We start from the raw sequence: 22,389 nt of genomic DNA, 5'->3' as shown, positions 1-22,389 counted from the left end.
TACCTCCAGCTGGGAACAGCCAGTCCAGAGCCAAAGGATCACAGAATATAAGAACTGGAGAGTCACCCCAACCAAACCATTTTTTCCCATCTTATTGTCTCTTTCTTTTGAAAAATACATTTTTTCATTATGATATTTTTTAAAACAAGAAATATAGCGAAGAAAAAAATTCATAATCCCATTATTTGATAACAAACATCATTAGGATTTGGGCTTCTTACCAGACTTTAATTTTCTAGGCGTGTGTGTGTGTGTGTGTGTACGTGTGTGTGTGTATTTTAAACAAGGCTATCATCATAATATGCAAATGCTTCTGTGTCCTTTTTCTTTACCTATATCATAAGAAAATTTCCTATATTGGTACAGTCTTCCTACACATAATTCTAACAGCTATTTAGCATTTTATCAATTATATTTATCATATTTACCTAACTGTTCTCCTACTGTGGAACATTTCTGGTTGTTTCTAGTGTTTCAGTAATCATAAATAAGGCTTCACTGAACACTATTGTGCATGTAGGTGTTTTCATTGTTGTTATTTTAGGTCATTTCCTTCAGAGACTTCTAAGAAGTCAACCGCCTCGTTTTCTTCATTGCTGGAAAAACACAGTTCCCCAGTGATTAAACAACCTGATAAGGTAATAGGCACACTCTCCAGAGACCTGGGATTGGTCCTGACTTAGCTGTCAGTGATCATCTGTGACAACCCGGATAAGCCACTCACTTCCTCTGAGACCCGGTTTCCCCTGGGTGTTAGGAGAGGGGAGCTCCAGGCCTGTCCTGGGTGTTCTGATTACCAGTGGTGTTCTCTTTCCACTGTTCCCCACAGCCGCCCATCTGAGATACCAAGGCCCCTAACCAATCTCCCTTCCACTTCTCTGCTTTTCACATCAGCTGCTCAGGAAAATGACTTAGTCAAAGCCCATTATGGAACCAAATGTGTTTAAGCATGTGGGAGCCAAGCAGATCAAGCCTGTGGTGTGCGAAAGCCAGCAGCAGGATTGCCTATTTACCCCTCTATGGAGCCCTTGCCACTGTTTTCTGAATCCAGGTCATCCATGGAATTCAACAGACCTTGCTTCTTCTCTGCAAGTGCTGGCCACAGGGCACTGTGACAATAATAAACACACATGCGCCTGCTCTTGGCGACTTCTCCCAGAACTCAGTTATGTAGGAGAGGGAGTCGGCCTGTGTCTCCTATCAAGCCCCTCCAGGACAGTAAAGAGGCCACTGGTCACATCCCCTAAATAATCCCTGTTGGTAACAGCACCACACTTAGCCTGGAGCACAGCAGAACAGATGGAGGAATACATCACACTCGCCTTTCATATCTTATCCATTTGACAGTTTGCCATTTATTTTGGCCTCTTCAAAAATAAGTTATAGGCCAAGTGCAGTGGCTCACGCCTGTAATCCCAGCAGTCTGGGAGGCTGAGGCAGGTGGATTACCTGATGTCAGCAGTTCAAGACTAGCCTGGCCAACATGGTGAAACCTCATCTCTACTAAAAATACAAAAATTAGCTGGGCATGGTGGCACACACCTGTAATCCCAGCTACTCAGGAGGCTGAGGCAGGAGAATCGCTTGAACCCAGGAGGTGGCGGTTGCAGTGAGCTGAGATTGTGCCATTTGCATTGCATGGGCAACAAGAGTGAAACTCCATTTCAAAAAAAAAAAAAAAAAAAGCTGTTGGATGCCACTCTAATGCCTTGTTGTGACTATCCTGTTTCCCAAAAATAAGTTATAATCAACAGAGAAGTAAAGATTATGAAATAACATTTTCTCAATTTTTTAATATCCTGTGGGATACATGCAGTCCCCAGGCTATTGTCTCCTCAGTTATGGAATTAGATGATGCAAGTTCCAGTTCAGTCACCATTTCCCCCTTTTTATACTTTGTCAATAAAAATGATATGGCCTTTGTTCATACAGACCATTGATACTGCACCACATTATACTGGAAAACACACAAGCTTTGGAGTCAGGCAAACTTAAGTTGAATTCTGATTCCACTTGCTCTTAGCTGTGTACACTTGCCAAAATATCATATTTCACAGAATCTAAGACACCACTGCAAAGACCTACAGCTATCTTACTACCAAGAAAGAAAAGCCCTTTTAGACATATCTATATTTCAGGTGTTCAAATGTGAAAATAATACATGTCACAGAATCAATGACATGTGATATCTAATCTCTCTACAGTGAAATTTCTCACTTGTAAGATGGAGATGCTAAATGTCCACATTGGAGGTTGGCCATGAGATGTAAATGAGTAACACTTGTACTATGCCTCACTCCAGATCTGGCACATAGTAAGTACTCCACAGAATGCTAGTTTCTCTTCCCTTTCCAAATGTGATGAGTAGGTTCTGGATAGATTATGAGTTATCTCAGAGTACATGCCATATCTTATATGCATTTGACCTTTTCTAACTCCCCATGATCGAGAATATTGCCTTACATATTGTAGCCATTCAGTAAATGGGTGAGGAATACAGATGATGAATTTGTTTGAAAAACCGATAAACACTGAAGTTGGAAAATCCCATTGGTGGATGTAGCCAGTGATGTCCCACTGGCTTCCCCAGCACCTGCATGTAATGAGCACATCTATCTATAATCTTGGCTGGGTCTGGGGACTGGAAAGAAGAGCAAATGCCGGGTCATGAAGCACATCCCTCCTGGAATCCCCCATGCCGGCAGGCTGTGGCTGGAGGCCCGCTGCATTCAGGCAAGAACCTGCGGCTAAATCTCAGTTCCACAGACAAATGCAGCATTGTGGTCCCCGTGGGCCTTCGGGGAAAGCCAGGCTGCCTCTGTGCCCTGGATGTGAACGGCTGTGCATATTAAGTTAGACAGGCTGCATCCCCAAGGGCTTAAACCTGTCCCCTGGGACTCTCCAAGAGCAGCATCATGGGGGTAAACAAACGTCCCATGTGGGGGTGCTGGAGGGAGCAGAAGCTCAGCTGAACAGAACCACGTGGCATTGTTTTTCCCCCAATATTGTTCTGCCTGCTGATTTTCTTCCTCTGATGTCCCGGTTCTGTTGGAAAGGGAGAAGAGACAGAGAAGAGGAACACATCTCATTTTCCACCACCCACTTTTGATTATTCATATTCATGTGGGAGATGAGAAGAGTCTGCCAGGGACACATTTAAATAACAAGTACTCTAAAATCATCACTTTGCCCTTGACTACAGTCAAGAGACATTCTGTGGGCAGCACACTGTAGTGTGTGTGCACTCACACCCTCACAAATGCACACTCACCTCTCCCTCCAAGCCCCACAAGCTGGAACTTAGCAGTCCCAGTTCCCTAAAGATTGCTCACACAGATGGATGTGGCTTTCACAACATTAATGGGACTAGAAGGAAAAAAAAAAAAAAGCAATAATAATTAGCAAAACAGTAAGTATGTATCAGTTGAGGTTTCATGCTTTCGTATTTATGTAGCCTCTCCCCTCGGCTGAAGGAAAGGACAAGGGAGTGGAGAGAGGAGGAAGAAAGTTGGAAAGCCCATTGCCCATGGAAGTGCACAGCATGTTGGCAGTAGGGCAGAAAGTACCTTACTCTGAAGTCAAAATTCCTTGCCCTGGCCCAGGTCCTCAGGAGCTAGCTGCCAGGTGTTCTCGAAGGTTCCTGCAGGACAAAGAGGCCTGGCATCTATTTCCTTCCCCTCACCACCTTCCTGGGCCATCTACTAAGACCCTTTGCTTCTTGGTGCTTTGAGGAGGGAAAATGTCTTTCTTACCTCCCCCAGAGGATGGCTGAGAGGGTTAAGGAAGACGCTACCTGTGAGCAAAGGCAGAATTCCTGCCCTGGAATCACCCCACGGACCCCAGGTCCGTGCCATCTGCTACCTAAAGTCCTGTAATAAACCTGAGGGAAGGCGGGTGGAGCAGGGAGGGGCACTGTCATTTATCTCGTTGCTCAGTCCCTGTGTCTAATAAAGAATTTAGGAAACTTCCCACAGCACATCTTCTTCCCATTAATAATAGAGTCCTTACTAATAAATCCAGAAAGCAGCACCCAGACCTTGTTAAACCTCTACTAATTAGTTTTGAAACGTCCATAGCCCAATGTGGAGGCTATCAACACATTCCCAGGAGAAAATGAAACACACCCACAAGTTGGGGTTGCTCAAGAATCCATGTTTGGATCTCACATAAGTGACTGATTTGCCCATTGCTATATCCATTAATGCTGTCCAGTAGAACTGTCTGCAATGATGGAAATGTTCTATGTTGCACGGTCCAATATGGTAGCTACCAGTCAGCCACACGTGGCCTTTGAGTGCTTGAAATGTGGCTAGGACAACTGAGGAAACTGTATTAGTCTGTTTTCAAGCTGCTGATAAAGACATACCCAAGACTGGGAAGAAAAAGAGGTTTAATTGGACTTACAGTTCCACATGGCTGGGGAGGCCTCAGAATCATGGCGGGAGGTGAAAAGCACTTCTTACGTGGTGGCGGCAAGAGAAAATGATGAAGACACAAAAGTGGAAACCCCTGATAAACCCATCAGATCTTATGAGACTTATTCACCATCAACAGAATAGTACAGGAAAGACCAGCCCCCATGATTCAAGTACCCCCCCCCAGGTCCCTTCCACAACACATGGGAATTCTGGGAGATAAATTCAAGTTGAGATTTTAGCGGGGACACAGCCAAACCACATCAAAACTGCATTTTTCATTTTATTTAGTTTTATGTAAATTTAAGCAGCCACATGTGGCTAATGGCTACCGTACTGCATAGCACAGACCCAGAGAGCATCTCTGGTATGTAGCTCACACTCAATAAATCTTTGTTCAAGGAAAAACATAAATGGACAGTTGTTCACCATAATAAGTTCTGATCAAATAGGATTCTCATATTTATTGAGTCCTCATTTTAAACAAAGCCCTGTTTAGGTCAACAACCTTCTGAGATGGGTACTTCTGTTATCCCAATTATACAGATAAAGAAACTGGGGCTTCAAAGAGTTAAGTAAGGAGCCCACAGCCACATAGCACACGGCCATCCAAGGATTGTGCCCATACACCCATTTCTGCATGCCTCCAGCTTTCTGTAGTCTGATGGGACAGCCTCTTCAAACTACCTTTTCCATTGACCAAAAAAATCCTTAAGGAGCATCACTTTACTTTCACCACAATGACATCAAATTAGTCAAGGAACTTTTCCTTTTGAAATAGAAAAAAATGAAGATAGACAATTGTTGTCACATCTAGGGATCTTTTAAAAGTCTAGCCAGAGCAGTAACTTCGCAAGGCTCTGTTGTCTGACTTCTGGGTCCCAAGTCAAGAGTTAACTATTCATTCCACCACTGTGGCCTCCCCCTCAAACCATCTCCCAAGATGGCAGACTACTCTGAGAGAGCCTCACAATCATCATGTCCACGAGCTCTCACCTCTGAATGCAGAGAGGTGAGAAAGGGAGGAGAAAGGGAGGTGAGAAAGGGATTTGAAACACCAGTGACCCAAATCCAGAGTTTGCAGCCCCTCCCACCATGAAAGATGGGAGAGGCATGTCCACATGTCATACGCAAATGTCCTTCTCCAAGGAGATTATTGCATCCTTGCTCATCTAGTAAATTATAGCTGCAGCCAGCCCTGACCCTTGCACCATCAGGGCTCAGTTATATAACAAGAGAACATGTGCTCCCACCACCATCAGATGTAAGCACCAAACCAGGGGCTGGGCACCCTTCAAGGCATCCTCTCCTCAGCTGACTCTGTTTACCATAGCATGCCCCTGACTCCATCACACACAGAGCTGTCTTGACAGCATTACTGGCTGAATCAACTTTTGCAGTTCTTCCCATGCCCTCTAAGGCGGCCATTTGGGCTCCTCTCAACAGGGTCCTTTCCAACACTCCAGCAAGCTGTTTGCCTTAACTGACCCCAGAGCTCTGTCATTTGTGGCTGTCACCACTTGAGATATGAAGGGAAAGATGCAACTGACACTTACTGCTGATGAAGAAAAGTATTTGTAGAATTTCAGACATTCTTAAACCATTCTAACTTTGCTCTAGGAGGTCAACTCAAGCCACACAGTTTATCTCGCAGAACCAGTGGTTCCTTGAGGAGGACTTTACATCACAGAGCCTCCCACGTCTTCCTTTTCAATTATTTAAATCCTACCCCCTCTTCTGGGCCCAGTTGAAGACCAACTCACTTTTTCCAAGAGGTCTTCCGGGACCCTTCCAGCTCTCAGAGCGCCCCTTTCCTCAGCTTTCAGGCAGCATCCACTCTCTGTAGTGCCACCTTCTCAGTAACCCACCAAAGAGGGGAAGGGCGTCTGGGACGAGTGGGGCCCCTCTCACTGGCCCCACTCATTTTATCTCTGACGTCAAGTTCATGTTCCCCACTCAACAAAACAAATATGCAGCAGTAAACTGGAAGCAATAATTCACCAGCTCTTAGAGGAAGCCCCTTCCAGGCCGTTGTGCTGCAAGTGTCTCATTCAAACACACAACACTTTTTATGAGGGGGATCCTGTTAAAACATTTTCTGCAGGCAGGCGCGGTGGCTCACACCTGTAATCCCAGCACTCTGGGAGGCCGAGGTGGGTGAATCACTGAGGTCGGGAGTTCAAGACCAGCCTGACCAACATAGAAAAATCCCGTCTCTACTAAAAATACAAAATTAGCTAGGTGTGGTGGTATATGCCTGTAATTCCAGCTACTCGGGAGGCTGAGGCAGGAGAATCGCTTGAACCTGGGAGGCAGAGGTTGCAGTGAGCCAAGATCGCACCACTGCACTCCGGCCTGGGTGACAAGAGCAAAACTCCATCTTGGGAAAAAATAATAAAATAAAATAAAATTTAAATTTAAATGCCATTTTTTTCCCTTTGCCTTAGTGCCTTTTGTAGACTGGCACGGGAAGCCTACCCAGGTGACTGACCCTTAATCCAATAATGGTTTTTGAGGGATTACTCAGCTGCCTCCAGCAAACTCTTCCTGGCATTGCAGTATAACCATTCACTCTGCACTAAGTCATGTATCTCATTGCATTGCTCTGTGTTTGCCTGTGCACTCTTCTTTCAAGGACAAAGACTATGTCTTACTTGATAGGGCATTTCTCACCACAGCTAACATACTGCTACAGGGATTCAAAAGGCATTTACTAACTAAAAATAAATGAAAAAAAACAAAAACAAAAAACCACTCTCCAGACACTGGGCAGAACAGGTGGTTAGAAAACCCTACTGGAAGACAATCTTCAAGTTGGAAACGCCCCTGGCAGAGGGTTCAGTGCATTCTCACAGCCCAGGGCAATGCCAGAGTCCCAGGCATGAGCACCCCCTCACCTGGTAGTCTTGCTCTTCTACTCCATGAACCATTTCAATGAATACTTGGCAAAACGAATTTTACTTGGGTTGGAGAAGTAGTTCTGCTGTACTAGTTCCAAAATCAAAAATAAGAGGAAGTATATGAAAACAACAACAACAAAAAACTCTACCCCTTCCCCAAGTGAAGTCTGCTACCTCAACAAAATCAGAAAATCACAAAACCAATGCTTACAAATCAATAAATGACAAACAACCCTATTTAAAAATGGGTATTAGATTTGAACAGTCATTTTATCAAAGAAAAATGTGACTGTCTAATAAACACATGAAAAGCTGTTCAACATCATTAATTGTTATTAACAAAATGCAAATCAAAGTCCTAACAAGATACTTCTACACACCAACTATAATGGCTATGATAAAAAAGACTGACAAGGCTGGGCATGGTGGCTCACACTTGTAATCCCAGCAGTTTGGGAGGCCGAGGTGGGTAGATCACTTGAGGTCAGGAGTTCGAGACCAGCCTGGCTGACATGGCAAAACCCCATCTCTACTAAAAATACAAAAATTAGGCCGGGTGCAGTGGCTCATGCCTGTAATCCCAGCACTTTGGTAGGCCAAGGCGGGCAGATCACGAGGTCAGGAGTTTGAGACCAGCCTGACCAACATGGTGAAACCCCATCTCTACTAAAAATACAAAAAAAAAAAAAAAAATTCAGCCGAGTTTGGTGGCAGGTGCCTGTAATCTCAGCTACTCAGGAGGCTGAGGCAGGAGAATTGCTTGAACCCTGGAGGTGAAAGCTGCAGTGAGCCAAGATCACACGATTGCACTCCAGCCTGGGTGACGGTGGAAGACTCTGTCTCAAAAATAATAATAATAATGATAATAATACAAAAATTAGCTGGGCATGGTGGCACACACCTGTCATCCCAGCTACTTGGGAGGCTGAGGCAGGAGAATCACTTGAACCCAGGAGACAGAGGTTGCAGGGAGCCAAGATCATGCCCCTGTACTCCAACCTGGACAATGGAGTGAAACTGTCTCAAAAAAAGACTGACCATACCAAGTGTTGCTGATGATATCAGAAAATTAGAACTCTCCTACGTTGCTGGTGGGAATGTAATACGGTGCCACTGCTCTGAAAAACAGTTTGGTAGTTTCTTAAAAAGTTAAATATATACACACCATACAACTGAGCAATTTCAATCCCAGGTATTTAACCAAGAGAAATGAAAACATGGCTCCACAAGACTTATATGCAAATGGTCACAGCAGCATTATTAGCAATCACTAAATACCAGAAACAATACAAACATCCATCAGATGGTGAATGGATAAACAAAATGTGGTATGTCCACACAATGGAATATTACCCAGCAATAAAGATAAATGAACTTCTTATCCGTGCAACAACATGGCTGAACATCAAAAACATTATGCTAAGTGAAGGAACTCAAGCACAAATGACTCCATACTTCATGATTCCATTTAATTGAAAGTTCTAGGAAAGGGAAGCTACAGAGACAAAAAGTAGATTAGTAGTTACCTGGAGCCAGACAGAAGTGGGAGTGAGGATTGATTACAAATTGGCATGAGGAAACGTTTTAGTGTGTTGAAAATGTTCTAAATATATAAATGTACTAAAAGTAATGGAATCACTTACAATGGGTGAATCTTGCGAAATAAAAAGAATGGAGAATTGTATGGTATATATAGTTCAATAAAGCTATTTTTAAAAAAGTAGTGTTAAAACTACAAACCAACTTAATTGGAGCTTTAAAAATTTTGGAGAAATTTATAGTTTCAGTTTAAGGACATTAATCAAAGAAGCATCTTAATACTCTGAGGGCTATTAAAATTAGAGACTGGAAAATTTCTTTAAATCATAACATTTTAATGTAAAGTTATTTTCCTGCACTTTTTAATTGTCCACTGTAGGATATTAACAATTCTCAAGGAAGGTCTAAACCCCAAGGCATCCCAGACTCGCCCAAACCCTAGAATCAAAGAACTGTAGGTGGGTATAGAATTGCTCAGGGTGAAGTGTCACTGTGGCTCTCAGCGGTGTGACAGCCTCTTTCCCAACATTCTACCTAGCTCAAGTGTGAACCCAAAAGAACAAACGCTGGCTTTCCAGGTCTCCTGCTTTGAGGACAAGTGCTCAGAGGCCTGCTGCTCTCCTAGGGCCCCACACCCACCAGCTGAACTAACCAGAGCAGTTTCTCCACTGGAGCGTCTTCCAGGTGTCTCCTCTCTGAGCTTGTCTAGCCAGATGGCCTTGATCCAGGCAAAATCTGTATTAGTCGGGGGTTCTCCAGAGAAATAGAACCAATAGGGTGTGTGTGTGTGTGTGTGTGTGTGTGTGTGTGTGTGTGTGTGTGTGTGTGTGCATATATAGATAGAGAGATTTGTTTTAAGGAATTGGCTCACATAATTGTGGGGCTGGCAAGTCTAAAAGGTGCAGGACAGGCAGGCAGACAGGCAGGCTGGAGACCCAGGGAAGAGTTGATGTTGCAGTTTCCAGTAAAAAGGCAGTCTGAAGGCAGAAATCCATCTCCCTCAATCTTTTCCTGACTCCTGGCTCCTTCAAGCCCTTAAGACAGTACTTGAGCAGAAAGCGACTATGTCTCATGGCACTCTTGCGACCTGCTGCACGTGCTATCCAAGAGGCTCTTGGTAAAGGTCTGCAAACCTATCAAGACCATAGAACTCCATGCAGTTGGTCATGTTTATCTACTCTCCATCACACTCTTCAAAATATACATGTCTTAAATTTAATAATTTAATAATAATAATAACAATGTTGGTATTAATAGATCATCACATCTATTATTTCTTTTTTGCTATGGTTATTATCAAAGCAGTGAAATTCCAAGTGTGTAATTCACAAAGCAGATAAAAAACCTACACGATCAGGCCAGGTGTGGTGGCTCACTCCTATAATCCCAACACTTTGGGAGGCCGAGGTGGGTGGATTACTTGAGGCCAGGAGTTCGAGACCAGCCTGGCCAATATGGTGACCCCATCTCTATCAAAAATACAAAAATTAGCCAGGCGTGGTGGCACATGCCTGTAGTCCCAGCTACTTGGGAGACTGAGGCACAGGAATCACTTGAACCTGGGAGGTGGAGGTTGTAGGGAGCTGAGATGGAGCCACTGCACTCCAGCCTGGGCAACAGAGTGAGAATCTATCTAAAAAACAAACAGAAAAACAAAAACAAAAACAAAAAAATCAAAAAAAAAACCCCTACCTACACAATCAAGAAATGTCTATATTTGGTTTTTTGTTTGTTGTTTTGTTTTTGAGAAGGAGTTTTTTTCATTCTTGTTGCCCAGGCTAGAGTGCAATGGTGCAATCTCAGCTCACTGCAGCCTCCACCTCCGGGTTCAAGTGATTCTCCTGTCTCAGCCCCCCGAGTAGCTAGGATTACAGGTGCACGCCACCACCCCCTGCTAATTTTTGTATTTTTAGTAGAGATGGGGTTTCACCATGTTGGCCAGGCTGGTCTCGAACTCCTGACCTCAGATGATCCACTCACCTCAGCCTCCCAAAGTGCTGGGATTACAGGTGTGAGCCACCAGGCCCGGCCGAAAAGTCTACATTTGTTTTTTTTGTTTTTTTTTTGTTTTTTTTTTTTGAGACGGAGTCTCGCTCTGTGCCCCAGGCTGGAGTGCAGTGGCGCAATTTCGGCTCACTGAAAGCTCCGCCTCCCAGGTTCACGCCATTCTCCTGCCTCAGCCTCCTGAGTAGCTGGGACTACAGGCGCCCGCCACCGCGCCCGGCTAATTTTTTGTATTTTTAGTAGAGACGGGGTTTCACCGTGTTAGCCAGGATGGTCTCGATCTCCTGACCTTGTGATCCGCCCGCCTCGGCCTCCCAAAGTGCTGGGATTACAGGCGTGAGCCACCGCGCCCGGCCAAAGTCTACATTTGTAACAACTTCCACTGTCTATATTCTTAGAATCAGCACTTTTTTTTGGAGAGTGCAGCCCAGATCAGAATGACTGCTCTTAACAATCCCTCCACCCCTCCAGCAGAGTGGTCTCAGCAGCATTTGGTGATGTATCCCCCACACTGTGGGTAACCACAGGAAAGACTGAGCCGGGAGAAAGCATCTGGTACAAGCAGGGAGAGCTGGGTGCGGGGGCAGGGCTGCACCTTTCAGGTGGTTGAACCTGTCATGTTCATATTTGGGAGTGCGTGTGGACAATTTTTCACCCACCACATGAGCCTGTGAAGCAGAGCAGGCTGGTGTAGAGAGGGGTGGATGAGGAAGCAGACACACGGAGAGAAGCAGAATAAAATTCAGAGGATTTCTGTTTTCCAGGTGTCTACTAAAGCCCCTGCTGCAGCCTTGTGCCTGCGTCATGTGGGACCCCCCCTAAGCACCCACACTGCAAGGGATAGTAAATCTTCACAGCAGCATGGTGAGCTCTTGGTAACCCCATCAGTACCTTTGAGTGATCACGTAGCTGTGAAGCAAGTATTGGAATCACAGCAAATATGACACCTGAAGCTTGGCTTAGGTACCGTCCCTTTACAAAAAAATTAAATACATTCTCTGAGTCTTGCAGGAAGGAATCATCTCTTCAAAAAATATTTTTAAAAAATCTTCAAAAGCACCATTTGGAAGAGGCTAAAGAACTACTCACTTAAAAATTTAATTTTTTTAAAAAAAGAACTCATTGCATCAGGGCAAAGTAAAAACTACTGTTTATTGAGCTTGATGCAGATAGCTGAGGGCAGCCACAGGGTAGGTCCTTATATTTTCCCTCTCATTTTAGTTGTCACACCAACCCTATATGATAGTATTAGCTGTGTGTTATTGGTAAGAAGACTGAGGCTCAGGAAGGATGGGTATGACTCCCAAAGTCACACAGTAGTAACCTGTCAACCTTTCCTTTCATTGATGAGTGTTATGAAGCACAACATCTTATATAATGATGCTCTTTACTGGGCTATGATTGCCCTGAATCAAATATATAATTAAGTGCCTGTATATTTCATTCTTGGTGAAACTCTTAAAACATGCTATTGACTTCCACTTTTTGTTGTTCTTCTTCCCCAGTTTAAGGTATCAAAATGAAGATATCAAAATGAAGATATCAAAATGGCTTCTTCATTTAGCTTCTTCTCACTCCAATGGAAACTTCTGCAGAATTGCACATTATCAAAGCCAGATATCATCAACAAAATAATCGTTCAACTGCACCTAATTTCAGTTAGATGAAATGAGATTGGTGAGGCTTGACTTCTCCCAACGATAAATAGAGTAATTTCTTTCATTTACGTAATGCCCAAGGGCTTCCTCGGCTCTACAACAAATTGATAGACCAAAAATCATTTCACTCAGTGCTCAGGGGCAGGAACCCAAAGAGAAAGAGGCAATCACCTTTTTCACACAGTGTGGAGACAGGAATAGATCCAGAAGAGATCTCAAGCAAGAACTGGAAATGCAGGGTTTGCTAGGATGTCAGAATGGCTGCTGTCAAGTACATTGTGAGCATTATCTGCAGCCTTATTTCTACTGGTGTGGCAATGCTGGCTTGCAAAGACCTCTCTCAACCCCATTTCCTCTTCACTCCCTCACCCATGTTCCTAGCAGCCCTCCTCAACATGAAGCAACTGCTGACACCATGAAGAAGGACAGAAAAGGGCCAGTTGCTCCAGGTCCTCAGCTGATGATGCCAAACAAGTTGTGACAAGATCAGTGTGCAGCAAGATCAAAGCTCAAGGAAAACCTATGGCCTTACTCACCATCCGAAAGGAGCCTTGCACTCCCATGGAGAAGTTTCACCAAGAGAGTCTGCACTGCTGTCTCCAAATACAGGGATCGTGAAAACAGATGTCATCACATTCCACACAAGGCAACAGGCATTTCAGCACAGTTCCCCTGACAGGTTAATTACTCACAGCAGGGGATGTCTTCTGTTCCCAAAGGCAGAGAGCTATCTCATCTCTAGTGTCTGACTCTTCCAGCATCCACACTGCCTGAGGGCTGGATAGAAATTCTGAATCTCAGGTCCCACCCAGGAATCTGTTTTTTATTTTATTTTGAGACAGGGTCTTACTCTGTCACCCAGACTGGAGTGTAGTGGTATGATCTTGGCTCACTGCAGCCTTGACCTCCAGGCCTCAGGTGATCCTCCCACCTCAGTCTCCCAAGTAGCTGGGACTACGGGCATGCACCATCATGCCTGGCTAGAGACAGGATCTCACTATGTTGCCCAGGCTGATCTCGAGAGCTCAAGCAATCCTCCTGCCTTGGTCTCCCAAAGTGCTGGGATTATAGGCGTAAGCCACTGTGCCTGACCTGGAATCTGGTTTTTGATAAGATCCCCAGGTGATGCAACCACATCTGAAAGTTTGAGAGGCATTCAGCTACTGCATACAGGAGGATAAGAATATTATGTGTTAATTCACATATTCTGTTTAGAACCTTTTGCCTTCCCCCAGGCATACATGTATTCAATGAAAATGCATTCATTTGTCATTCAATAAATATTTATAGTGTGTCTTCTACGTGACTAAGTGTCTGGCACTGTCTAAAGGAGATAAGGGTACCCTGATGAACCAAGCAGACAAGGGTCCTACCTTCCAATAATGCACATTCTAGCTGGGGAAACAAATAGCAAGCAAGAAAACAACCAAGCAAATGAAAGAGATCATCACACACCGTGAAGAGTGTTACCAGGAAGAGAAAGAGGATGACAGAGGCAGGACTGAGGTTGGGGGAGAACCTTTTAATTGGGAGGGGAGGATCCAGAAAGGCCTCTTGCCCAAAGTAACATGTAAGCTGAGACCTGAAAGTAAAATGAGCTAGCCATTCCAAAAAGTGAGGCAAGAACCTTCTGGGCAAAGGGATGAGCTGGTGCAAAGGCCAAGAGTCAGGAAAGAGATTGGCATCTGAGGAACAGAAAAGAGGCCAAGTGGCCGGAATAGAGAGAGTCCAGGAATGTGTGAAGCCATCCAAGAAGTGGAAGAGATGGACAAGGCAGGGCCATTTCAGGCCAAGAAAGTCATGGCAAGGAGCTTGGATGTTATTTCAGGTGCTACGGGAGCCACTGAAAGTGGAGAGTGACACCTTACACACACACACACACACACACGTGTGTACATGTGCTCACTTTCCCCATTGTACAGAGTAGACTGCATAAGAAACAAGACTGGACCCAGGCAGGTTGGCTTGGGCCTGTGCTGGCCTGGAGCCCCGCGCTGCTGGGGACACAAAGGTGAGTGAGGTTCCTTTGCCTTGGCTGTATCCTGACCATCAGGACGCTTGCTGGGAGAGGCAACAAGGAAATTGACAAAAAATACAGTGTCATTTTAGGTGCCAGTTAATGAGGCAATATCTTTGTTAAATGTAATCAGCATGTATTCTCTGACCAGCAGTTTACACATCTATCCCACAAACAGGCTGGCATGTGTGCAAAATGACATATGCTCAAGATTATTCATTACATGGTTGTATAAGCAAAAATTGGAAACAACCTGAATGTTGAGTAACAGGGAACTGCTTAAATAAACTTTGATGTATCCATACAATGAAACACTAGGTAGCCAAAAATAGGAACAATAATACTTTCACATTCAGAGTTTCATGTATTTGTGTATATGTAAAATATATGTATATATTATACATTATATAGACATATATATATGGCCTTGAATGGGAGACATAAACAACTGGTAATAACGATTGCCTCCTGTCCGAAGACAGGGACTGGGGGACATAAGGTCTTCCATGTGTACTTTTATAGCATTTGAAATTTGTACCGCATGAATATATAGGCAATTCAAAATAACTAAATAAAATTTAAATATTAAATGAATGCCTTAAAATAGGTGCTGGGCAAGATGGCGGCACACAGTGTAGAGACGACAGAAGGGTATGTAGGGTGACGGGTTTCAGGGAGAGGAAGCGGTAACACTTGGGCTGAGTATTGAAGGCCAAACATGGAAGAAGACCTCAAGGGACAGGGGCGTTCCTGACAGAGACCCGGATATCTGCTCTAACAGGGCCCCTTCAAGGAAACCCCAGCAGTGTGGGGGCTCGCTGAAGCCCCTGGGTTCGGGAATGGCCACCAGGACGTGAGGCTGGGCATGTCATGCCAATCAGCTGGGGCTTTTCCTGAAACAGGAAACAATGATACGACCAGGTCTCTAGCACTCCAGCATACCTGGCAGCAGTGTGGATAGTGGCTAGAGGCAGGGTTGGGTGGGGTGGACTGGAACCTAATTCAGAAACTACGTAAGGACCTGACTTCTATGGGGAACAGACACAGAGAGTTTCAGATGGCATCAACCAGGTTTGGGAACCGATTCCAGGACTGGGATGAAAAAGGAACAAAGGACAACTCCAACAGTCTCACCTAGGCTGCCATGATCTATGGCAGAGGAACAGGTACAGCTGATGGAAGAGGAAGAAATGACTCAGGGGGAGGTAGAGTGCTGGGTTCAAATCTCTAGCCAGGAGCAATGTGACTCAGGTCTCTGAATCTCAGTTGCTTCATTTGTGAAATGGAGTTAATATCTATCTTAGAGGATTATTTTAGTCATGAAATGAAATGCTTTATACACAGCACTTATCATGCTGCCTGGCACACAGTATGTACTTAATAAGAGGCAGCCTTGGACAGTGTAGACACTTGGTAGAAATGCCTCTATAACAGAGGAATGCCTCATTCACTAAGGTAGGAATTTCGAGGAAATTTTTAAAAATTAAAGGAGGATGATCAAGTGGGCTTCATCCAGGGGATGCAAAGGCTGGTTCAACATACGCAAATCAATAAACGTAATCCAGCATATAAAGAGAACCAAAGACAAAAACCACATGATTATCTCAATAGATGCAGAAAAAGCCTTTGACGAAATTCAACAGCCCTTCATGCTAAAAACTCTCAATAAATTCGGTATTGGTGGAACGTATCTCCAAACAATAAGAGCTATTTATGACAAACCCACAGCCAATATCATACTGAAAGGGCAAAAACTGGAAGCATTCCCTTTGAAAAGTGGCACAAGACAGGGATGCCCTCTCTCACCACTCCTATTCAACATAGTGTTGGAAGTTCTGGCTAGGGCAATCAGGCAAGAGAAAGAAATTAAGGGTATTCAGTTAGGAAAAGAAGTCAAATTGTCCCTCTTTGCAGATGACATGATTGTATATTTAGAAAACCCCATCGTCTCAGCCCAAAATCTCCTTAAGGTGATAAGCAACTTCAGCAAAGTCTCAGGATATAAAATTAACATGCAAAAATTCTTATACAGCGGTAACAGACAAACAGAGAGCGAAATCATGAATAAACTTCCATTCACAATTGCTTCAAAGAGAATAAAATACTTAGGAATCCAACTTACAAGGGATGTAAAGGACCTCTTCAAGGAGAACTACAAACCACTGCTCGGTGAAATAAAAGAGGACACAAACAAATGGAAGAACATACCATGCTCATGGATAGGAAGAATCAAAATTGTGAAAATGGCCATACTGCCCAAGGTAATTTATAGATTCAATGCCATCCCCATCAAGCTACCAATGACTTTCTTCACAGAATTGGAAAAAACTGCTTTAAAGTTCATATGGAACCAAAAAAGAGCCCGCATTGCCAAGACAATCCTAAGTCAAAAGAACAAAGCTGGAGGCATCACGCTACCTGACTTCAAACTACACTGCAAGGCTACAGTAACCAAAACAGCATGGTACTGGTACCAAAACAGAGATATAGACCAATGGAACAGAACAGAGCCCTCAGAAATAACACCACACATCTACAGCCATCTGATCTTTGACAAACCTGAGAAAAACAAGAAATGGGGAAAGGATTCCCTGTTTAATAAATGGTGCTGGGAAAATTGGCTAGCCATAAGTAGAAAGCTGAAACTGGATCCTTTCCCTACTCCTTATATGAAAATTAATTCAAGATGGATTAGAGACTTAAATGTTAGACCTAATACCACAAAAACTCTAGAAGAAAACCTAGGTAATACCATTCAGGACATAGGCATGGGCAAGGACTTCATGTCTAAAACACCAAAAGCAATGGCAAGAAAAGCCAAAATTGACAAATGGGATCTAATTAAACTAAAGAGCTTCTTGCACAGCAAAAGAAACTACCATCAGAGTGAACAGGCAACCTACAGAATGGGAGAAAATTTTTGCAATCTACTCATCTGACAAAGGGCTAATATCCAGAACCTACAAAGAACTCAAACAAATTTACAAGAAAAAAACAAACAACCCCATCAAAAAGTGGGCAAAGGATATGAACAGACATTTCTCAAAAGAAGACATTCATACAGCCAACAGACACATGAAAAAATGCTCATCATCACTGGCCATCAGAGAAATGCAAATCAAAACAACAATGAGATACCATCTCACACCAGTTAGAATGGCAATCATTAAAAAGTCAGGAAACAACAGGTGCTGGAGAGGATGTGGAGAAATAGGAACACTTTTACACTGTTGGTGGGATTGTAAAATAGTTCAACCATTGTGGAACACAGTATGGCCATTCCTCAAGGACCTAGAACTAGAAATACCATATGACCCAGCCATCCCATTACTGGGTATATACCCAAAGGATTATAAATCATGCTGCTATAAAGACACATGCATACGTATGTTTATTGCAGCACTATTCACAATAGCAAAGACTTGGAATCAACCCAAATGTCCATCAGTGACAGACTGCATTAAGAAAATGTGGCACACATACACCATGGAATACTATGCAGCCATAAAAAAGGATGAGTTTGTGTCCTTTGTAGGGACATGGATGCAGGTGGAAACCATCATTCTCAGCAAACTATCACAAGAACAGAAAACCAAACACCACATGTTCTCACTCATAGGTGGGAACTGAACAATGAAATCACTTGGACTCGGGAAGGGGAACATCACACACCAGTGCCTATTATGGGGAGGGGGGAGGGGAGAGGGATGGCATTGGGAGTTATACCTGATGTAAATGACAGGGGTGCTGACGAGTTGATGGGTGCAGCACACCAACATGGCACAAGTATACATACGTTATAAACCTGCACGTTGTGCACATGTACCCTAGAACTTAAAGTATAATAATAATAATAATAATAATAAATTAAAGGAGGACGTGTGTGATTCAATTGATCTTAAGTTTCTATTCACTGTGGTCCCTAGAGCAGCCCCTTACTTTGACAGGCCTGTGACCAGTTATCAGTGTGGATCAAGAGCCACAGACCTGTCACCATTACTGGGCAAGCAAGCCAAAGTCCAGGACTTTGCTAAAAGGACAATTTACTCGGACAAGTCAGAGTCCAGGCAAACACTCGTATCTATACACTCCCAACAGCCAGACCAGCCTGGTAACTGTTTGGGGTTTTTCACTTCCTGTGTTGTATGTGTTGAACCTTCAATAGTGACTGTAAAGCAAACGAAGACGACCACCCCACTGTGCACTCGCAGGGGCAGCCTGCAAAAGAAGGAGTTAAAAAAAGAAAGAAGAAAGAAGCTCAACACCTACCCTAAAAACATGAACAAAACCCTATTCTGTCATCACCATTATTAAACTAGGTCTATTATGCCTCTTATCATTGGCTTTGAAGAGATAACAGACATGTCTTGTTAATTAAAGAAAAGTCACAGGGATATTTGAAAAATAAGAACAGAAGAAGTATCCAGAAATGTCTAATTTGTGTCACATCTCTTGAAACCAGAGCCCCCAGATACTTTCATGGCCAACTTCCCAGAGACAGCCAGAAAACAAGGTCATCCTTGTTCCCCAAATCGCCACCCTCCTGCTCTAGGTTTGCTCTGTGGGTCTGTACCCAGGACAGGAACCACCATCTCTATGGTGGAGAAACGAAGTTACAACATGGTCTTTCAGATATGACCAGTCCTAAGCTCTCCAGTATACCCAGGGCTCATGAGGGACCAGTTTTGTACAAACTGCACTAATAGAATTATACCACAAGATGGTTATAAAATATTTAATATGCAAAGAGCCAATGTAAACAAGGGAGTTATCCACCCAATACACATGTTCCATCAAACAGAAAATAAATATTGGCCAGACTCAATGGCATTCAGTTCAAGGCCAAAGAAACAGGCCACAAAGGGCAGACACTTAATAAAATTAACTGACAATTAAAACTGACAATGTGAGCAGCCTCCTTAGGAATTCCATCAGATGTCGCATCTGAGTCAACAGCCAAATGGCCTGATAAAAATGCCTTTCTATGGAGAGTTTCTACATTCTGTTCAGAGCTCTTCGAAGGCAGAATTAAAACACATATATATATTTCACCCACCCTGAATCCACACCTATTTTTAAAAAATAAAACAGTCTTTCCAAGACTACATAACTTCCGGTTGGTTTCTGGATGGTCTCTGTTCCTTGGCAGTTCCTCCCTTCTAATCTGTTCTACTATTCGCTTCATCTGGTTATAAGCTTTGTTCTTGTTATAAGCTTTGTGTTTTCCTCACCAATAGAAACTTCAGCTTTCAAAGGTGAGCTGCTAATTTTCTTGGAATTGTAAGATCAAGCAAGCTTCCTGGGATTGTTTTAGGTTATATGTAAGAACTGATGATGAACAAAACATGCCCTTCTCTTTCCCCTGAGCATGGGCTAAGAGGTTGCTACTCTGTGCTCAGAGATTGTTCAGACTGCCTGGGAGTTGAGGGGAGCAGGGACCAGATGGTGAGGCACCCTGAACTCATCTCCGGCCCCCGCGGGTCAACACTATGCCTTCAGAAACTATTCCTGAAGGCGATTAGCGAGGGCCTTTTCTGATGCAAAGCGTCCATGACTCTGGAGCTACTGCGCCCATCCCCGTAAAAATTTAAAATCGATTACTCCAAACTGTGGCAGAAGACATTTCCCGGAAGGCTGCATTCAAAAGTTAAAACCCCTGGTTTTATCAAATCAGTCTTTACTAACCTATGACGCTTCTGAAAACATTCTAAATCATCACCCCCATCCAACCGCTCCCATCATCCTTGCCTCCAGCGCAGACGAAATAATTCCAGCCGATGGTCACACCTCCAATGTCACGCTAAACTAACTCACAGCAGAAAGAAACAAACGACCCCAACAGGGCGCCACAGTTGCTGAAGGGCAGGTCCTCTGTCGAACCCAAGAACCCCGAGACACGTGTGCGGCCCTTTATTCAGGCGTTTCTGGGCGCGCACTCGCGTCTCCCAGGCGCGCGCGCGCACACACACACACACTCACACACACACGTACACGACACACACAGCTGAGGACTAACTTTCCTCTTCTTGCGGAGCACCCCATCCCCTGATATCGGCATCTGATCTTCCTAGTTCGGATCCCCGGAACACACTCCTCCTCCAGCCTGCCAGCCACACACGTGGGGAAGCGCGTCCAAGTGGTGCCAGGAGGCAGGAGGGAAGTGCAAAGGTGGGGAAGGCCCGGGACAAGGAAGGAGGGAGCTCTGAGTCGGATCTGGGATCTCAGATCCATGGGGCAGCGTAGATGCAGGGTAAGCTTCTGGGACACGGAAAGGGAAAGGCAGCGGGGAAGGAACCCAGGGAAGGTTAAAGGGCGGGTGTGGGACGGAGGATTCAGGGTAGGGGTCGCTCACCTAGGGTTTTGACAGCGATCTGTCTGGTGAGAGGCGGCGGCAGGTTAATGCACACCAAGTCCACGTCCTGATGTAGCAGCACCTCATCAATGCGGCTAGTGTAGAAGGGGACACTCATCTCCTTGGCCAGCTCCTCCGCTTCTTCCTGCGTGCGGCCCCACAGCGCCTTCACCGCGAAGCCCTCGTCTTTTAGCAGCGGGATGATGACACGGGCCGTGAGGCTGGTGCCGAACACGCCCACCCCGGGAAGCATGGCTGCTCAGAGCCGCCTGGTTCTGCTTCTACTCGGATCTCCAGTCCAACACGCGCACACACCCACCTCCAGCTAGTCCTGCACCCGGCTCCTGCAGCCAATCTAGCCGCTGTGCGCCAGCCGCCGTGCACCGGGCAAGGCGCCCGGGTGCCCAGCGCGCACCGAGCTGCAGGCGGAGCAAGCTCGGGGCGCCTCAGTACGGTGACTGCGGCAGTGTCCGCCACGCGGGGCTTGCGTCCTTCCCGGAGTCGGCGACAGGGACCCCCCCAGGGCGCCGGAGGCTTCGAAGCCCCCTGGAGCCCCGGCTCAGGCGGCGTTCGGGCGGCAGCGCCAGTCCGCTGCGTGCGCCCAGCCAAGGCCGCTCCATGGCCGGCTCATCCCCGCGGCCGCGCCGCCGCAGCCCGGGACCGTCTCTCTCCCGCGTCGTTTGCGCAGCCGGCGAATCGCACACACAAACGTCTACACCCTGCCCCAGAGTCTGGGCACGGACCCGCTCCGCTGGGGAGTCTCCTTTATCCCTCGCCCTCCGCTCGGAATGAAATAATCCCGCGACCGCCAGGAGGCCGGCTAAGGATGCGGCCCGGAGCGCGCCGGACGGGGATCTCAAGCTGCAGCGCTGCAGCGGCTGCCACGACCCGGCGCCAGCCTCCTCATTTTGCTGCCATGTTCGCTCGCCTCGCGGCTCGGGCGGCCTCGGCCCCAGGCCGGCTCAGGCTCCGGGATCCCGCGGGGACGAGGGCGGAGTTGGCGAGTTTGGCTGTCAGCGGCCGGTGTTCCTGCACCGCCCTCACCGCAGCGCCGCGCGCCATTGGCCGCCGCGCGCCGCCCCCGCCCCCGCCGCCGCCAGCTCCGGGTGCGCGCTGCGCCGGGGCCCTGGGAGCCCAGCCCGGCTCCTCCCCGGCCCCGCCTCGCTCGCCTCCTGCCCCTCCGCTTCTTCCCTTTCTTTGCCCTCACCATCTTCTTCTCCTCCCTGCTTCACTCCAAACCCCGCCCCAAGCAAGCAAATAAATCTATCTAGGCAGGGCGCGCCCCAATAGGTTAGTCGCCTGTCCCTTGGAAGAGAGCAGTGGGCGCCTTGGCCTGGGGGCAGTGAGGGGACCCGGCGAGGTGCGAACAGCCGGTATTAACAACCTCGGTCCCCGGAGCGTTACCTGCGTGCTGAGCATCATACTGAAGCCTTTCCAGGCATTGTCCCTTTTAGTCCTCGCAGCAACCTAAGGTTATTGGAAACCCATTTTACCAGTGATGTAA

At 45.7% G+C, this 22,389-nt stretch overlaps 1 protein-coding gene across 1 annotated transcript in view; it reads right to left on the bottom strand.

Moving 5' to 3' along the window:
* GFOD1 (Gfo/Idh/MocA-like oxidoreductase domain containing 1) overlaps positions 1 to 21,866 on the bottom strand; it is a 131,749-nt gene extending 109,883 nt beyond the window's left edge. Inside the window, exon 1 of the mRNA XM_005554013.4 lies at positions 20,886 to 21,866. Within this exon, the coding sequence (XP_005554070.1) occupies positions 20,886 to 21,138 (253 nt within the window). The 5' untranslated portion in view covers positions 21,139 to 21,866. The remainder of the gene's footprint in view (positions 1 to 20,885) is intronic.
* Positions 21,867 to 22,389: the final 523 nt, after the last annotated feature.

Source organism: Macaca fascicularis, chromosome 4 (genome assembly GCF_037993035.2).
Source record: "Macaca fascicularis isolate 582-1 chromosome 4, T2T-MFA8v1.1".
Taxonomy (NCBI): domain Eukaryota; kingdom Metazoa; phylum Chordata; class Mammalia; order Primates; family Cercopithecidae; genus Macaca; species Macaca fascicularis.
This window is presented reverse-complemented; position numbering and strand designations above follow the sequence as displayed.